The sequence below is a fragment of the Gossypium arboreum genome, chromosome 4 (genome assembly GCF_025698485.1).
Source record: "Gossypium arboreum isolate Shixiya-1 chromosome 4, ASM2569848v2, whole genome shotgun sequence".
NCBI lineage: Eukaryota > Viridiplantae > Streptophyta > Magnoliopsida > Malvales > Malvaceae > Gossypium > Gossypium arboreum.
Window position 1 is genome coordinate 11,368,253 of NC_069073.1, and position 4,625 is coordinate 11,372,877.

The window sequence follows — 4,625 nt, forward strand, 5'->3', positions numbered from 1 at the left end:
CTAACTAAGCAAAGCAGCAGCAGCAGCAGAAATGGCCCCTCGAGCACCAAGTTCCAGCAGCTGTAGAATTGCCGGTATAGGGTTCCTCAAACAGATAGAAACCAGAGCCTGTTTAGCTAGAAAGTCCACCACTCTATTGATCTCTCTTGGGATATATTTTATAGAAATGTTCCAATGCCTCTTGCACATATTCTGTATATCCTTAATCAGTGCCAGTGAAGGAAGTATATACCAGAGTTGATCAAATCCACGTCCTTGCAAACCGTTTCAAGGATCACCTCTCAGTAACCCGACTCCAAATTTGACAATCCATCAAAGGAATTTAAAATGAAAGCATGGGTGATCTGAGAGTTGTAATATGAATGCTCCATTACGACCACCGGTGTCGTCGGCAGTTGCTGGGCTAGCCACTCGACATTTTAGCGTCGACAGAAATAGACAAAGAATTTTAATGTTAATTTTTTTTCCTGACTCAAGCGACCTCTTTGAGAAAAAAAAATGAAAACTGGATATATAACAACAATTTAAATGTTTATATATGGCTGCATAAAAGGCATATATATTATTTGAACTCAAATAAATAATAATAATATGTTTAACTTTTCATATATAATTAACAGATGGAAAATCAACCTGGGTTTTGATGAAATTATAAAACTAACAAGGTGGCTTAACGAGAACATACGGTGGAATTGACCATCCATTTTCAGGGAACTTATTACATTTTTAGCATATCGTAAATAGAGAAGATGAAGAAAGTGTGGGAGTATTCAAGGGCACTTGGGCTTGCCCCTTTGGGTATTCAAGGGCATTTGCCACACCTTCTGTTGATATATGTCCCTGGTGGAACACATTTGCATCTGTTACAACATGGCATGCATCGTCTCACGCAAAGATCAGTCCTTGAACTAAATATGCAGCTTCTTCTACAGTAAGGGATGCAATCTGCCACCAAACATCAGTTGTCAGAAAAATAAGGTTTCCAGAGTTATTGGAAGCTGCTATTAGCTTTTCTTAACCATGGTAAGTTAAAAAAAGAAAAAAGAAAAAAGATCTAAGTTCTTACCCTTTATCTTCTTAACAGGTGGCGACGGTGGACTTGGCGGATTCCATGGTGGTGTAGTGGGAGTTCGGGGTGCCTTATAAGGTGGTGCTGCAGTTTTTGGTGGCTTATTTGGTGAAGTAGGAGCCTCGGATGGTGCAGGAGCTGGGGGTTTATAAGGGGGAGTGGCTGCCTTAGGTGGTGGAGCAAGAGAACTTGGGGGCTTATACAGAGGAGTGGGACCCTTGGGTGGTGGTGCAGAAGAACTTGGGGGCTTATACTGAGGAGTGGGACCCTTGGGTGGTGGTGCTGGAACTGGAGCTTTGTATGGTGGTGCAGAGGTGGGTGACCTCGCTGGGACCGACGTTGGAGTTGGAGTTGGAGTTGGAGCTGGTATTGGAACTTTAGCCTTTTTTATCTGAATATTAACTTGCAAAATTTTTAGCCAACAATCAACACTGAATAACTCAAATATTTTAAAGATTTGATATTCAAATTCCAAATACTACTTTGTACAATAAATAAATCGCATAAACACAGGAACAGAATGCGCAATGCGCAACTGGGATGAATGGAATTTCTGCTTTAAAAAAAGCTAAATTACATAAAGAAACAATCACTCTAATTAGTAGTATTGTCCAGTAAATCAGTTCAAAGTAAACTTTGGGCAACCATTTTTAAGAATTACAAGACAAATAAGCAGCAAATACAATTTAAAAGAGAAAATACCTCAATCTTCTCTTCCTCCTCACTGGATTGAACCTACAAAAAAAAAAAAAAAAAGGAAGAGAGGATGGTTAACAAACAAAACCCATTGTTGTTGAGTAAAAAAAGAGAGGAAGGCAAGGCATGTACTCTAACTGAAACGAGTAGAAGAGTAGCCATAAAAAACAGCATGGCTCTGAAATTGAAAGCCATGGTGAAGATCCTTACAGATGAATCAGTAGGAACCCCACTCTTGTGGTTTAAATAGAGTTCGAGGCAGTGACAATCCACGTTATTTACTTTTTCAATAAATGTTTGAATGCCAACTTCACCATTTCACTCATGGTATTAGTTAAGCTTAATTTTACTCTAATAATAATAATAATAATAATAATAATAATAATAATAATAATCTTTTATAAAATTTATTAATTTATTCCATGAATAAACAGGTTGTTATCTTAAGTTGTTTCATTAAATTTTCAAACTAAATAATGCAAATAGTAAACTACTTTAGTACTAGTCTGCGGTGGGCACGGTAGAGTCTCACTCAACAACTCGCTACTTATTTTGCCTCAACAGCATCATACAATTCTGAGAAAAAATTAAAGATAAGCTATATCAATATAACAATAATTTCAGCCTCATAAGATAAATATTATTACAAGTTGATAATTGGTTCTGTCGTAACCATTTTTTTGAAAAAAAAAGGGGAATCGACTTGGATTTTGAAAATAAAAGAACGAGAGTCGCCACCGATCCTTTTTGACGAGGTGTGATCGGGTCACCTCATAAAAGTGGTTGTTTTTAATAAATAGTTTGGTTTATTTAAACAACAATTTTGATCTCGAGAATCAAGAAAACAGTTCGGGAGTCGGTTACGCATACGAGGAAGGATTAGCACCCTCGTCGCCCAAAATTGGTACCTAGTTGATTAATTAGTGTCTTAGTGTCGAAAATTAAAAAAACTTGAAAGAATTTTAAAATACGATCCTTCTCTATAGAAAGCTCAAGTGTTAAAGACCCTCTTGTCTCAAAATATAAAATGTCACACCCAGTAAGTTAGGACACGACATCTTAAATTTTCGAGAGCGAGCTTGCCTTTTATGGAATCTGTGTATTTTATTAAAAGGGTATTCGATTATTTAGAATAAACGAGAGAAGTCGAAACCCAGTAAGTTAGGCACGTTTCTAATTCTCAAACACCGAATATTGCCTTTATTTCTAAACAAAATTCTTATTTCGAGATGACGAAATATCATACCCGGTAAGTTAGGGCACAACACTTCACATCTTCGAGAATAAGCATTTTTAAGACTCGTATAGCAATTTAAAAGAGTATCCTGTTATTTAAGTTAAATGAGAAAAATCGTAACCCAGTAAGTTAGGGCACGATTATCTCGAATTACCAAATACGGAATATCACTTTTATGAAAGAATTATTTTGAGGCATTGAGTAAAAACATAATGTGATTTATAATAAACATAAATTAATATGAATAATAACATAATGACGGGTGCGATAGTGTCGAAAGCAATAATATGAATAGTTGTAAAAGATGATATAATGACTATGTGAAATTAATTAGTCTAACAAAAAGAGGGTAATAATATTCAAAATGTTTGTATGTAAATAATAACAAAAGGATATGTATATATATATATGCAATACTAATAATAGTGGGAATAATAATAAGAATGACGTTAGAATAAATACAAGCATGAATGTAATAATGATGACAATAGGAAGAATAATACATTAAAATATGTTCTTATCAATAATATTAGTGAAAAAAACGGGATGATGATAGTGTAGTAAGAAAATAATAATATGTAAATAGAGATAATGGTAGTGAATAAATTTAATAGTAACAATGTTAATAATAGTATTAGTAATAAAACAAAAAAATAAAAGTAATAATAATAACTACTGTAATAATGACACATAAAATTAATGATACAATAATATAAAATAATAATACAAATAACTAAGTATGAAAAGGAAATGTAACTTTAATGGTAATAATAAGGAAAATAATAATAATAACGTAATAATAATAAAGTGGTAACGAAAGTAAAAAGAAAATAATAATAACTATAATGGTAAAGTATAATAATACAAGAAATTAATAAAATTAATTAATTTAATAATAAAGGAGTAAAATATCCCAACTAGGGACTAAATTGAACTTAAAAAAGAATTTGGGGCTGATTCGAAAATATACAAAGAAGAAAGGGACCAATTTGAAGGTGCGAATAGCATACAGGGTCCAAAAATGAAATAATCCCCGCCCTCTTAAACGACGTCGTTCGAATGGGGGCCCAAAATGAAACCAAAGTAAATTTTAAGGTATAATTGAAATAAATAAAAAAACTTAATTGCGAAAAGAGGGAAAAGCGGAGGGACTTATTGAGAAAATATCCCATTAGGACAAAAACGCGCAGATCCCCTAGCGGGTCGGGTCGCCTGCGCGGGTCGAGGGCCAAACGGCGCCGTTTTGAGGTCTCCATAATCCCCTTAAAACTACGTCGTTTTATACTCTTATATAAACTAAATTTTTTTTTAAAAATTTCATTCTTCCCTTTTGTTTTTCAAAAAATACTTCTTTTCTCTCTGTGCAGGTTCTCCTGGTCCGGTCTAGGCTCCGTGACGACCACCATCCTCCATTGGCGCCGTCGCCGACCACCGCTCGTGGTGGCCGAAGTTTCGAAAAAGGTGTATTTTTTATTTTATTTTTATATTTTCCTCTTTATTTTAATAATATATATATGCACCACCATGTAATCGGGAAAAGAAAAGTAAAAAAAGAAGAAAGAAGAACCGTTTCGAAACTTGGAAAATTTAAACACCTTTCGATCTCTGGTTTTGATTTCTTCC

The 4,625-nt window shown here is 34.4% G+C and overlaps 1 protein-coding gene across 2 annotated transcripts; it reads right to left on the minus strand.

The window, feature by feature from the left end:
* Window positions 1-531: 531 nt before the first annotated feature.
* LOC108459776 (gibberellin-regulated protein 14-like) lies at window positions 532-2,066 on the minus strand. Of its 2 annotated transcripts, none has more exons than XM_017759179.2 (4): window positions 1,898-2,066; window positions 1,772-1,804; window positions 1,067-1,460; window positions 532-945 (listed from the first exon to the last, which is right to left on the minus strand). In XM_017759179.2, the coding sequence occupies exons 1-4, from the start codon at window positions 1,958-1,960 to the stop codon at window positions 803-805; spliced, it is 633 nt and encodes a 210-aa protein (XP_017614668.1). In that variant the 5' UTR covers window positions 1,961-2,066; the 3' UTR covers window positions 532-802. The 2 variants fall into 2 exon arrangements, with proteins under 2 accessions (XP_017614668.1, XP_017614669.1); XM_017759180.2 differs by having other exon boundaries at window positions 1,904-2,041.
* Between the last annotated feature and the right edge of the window lie 2,559 nt (window positions 2,067-4,625).

What these genes read in the sequence shown, in the direction of transcription:
- LOC108459776 (XM_017759179.2), bottom strand. Translation starts at nt 1,960, where the DNA reads ATGGCTTTCAATTTCAGAGCCATGCTGTTTTTTATGGCTACTCTTCTA. An exon ending in TTCTACTCGTTTCAGTTAGA is followed by an intron (nt 1,805 to 1,897) that starts GTACATGCCTTG and finishes TTTTTTTTGTAG; the next exon opens with GTTCAATCCAGTGAGGAGGA. An exon ending in AGGAGGAAGAGAAGATTGAG is followed by an intron (nt 1,461 to 1,771) that starts GTATTTTCTCTT and finishes GTTAATATTCAG; the next exon opens with ATAAAAAAGGCTAAAGTTCC.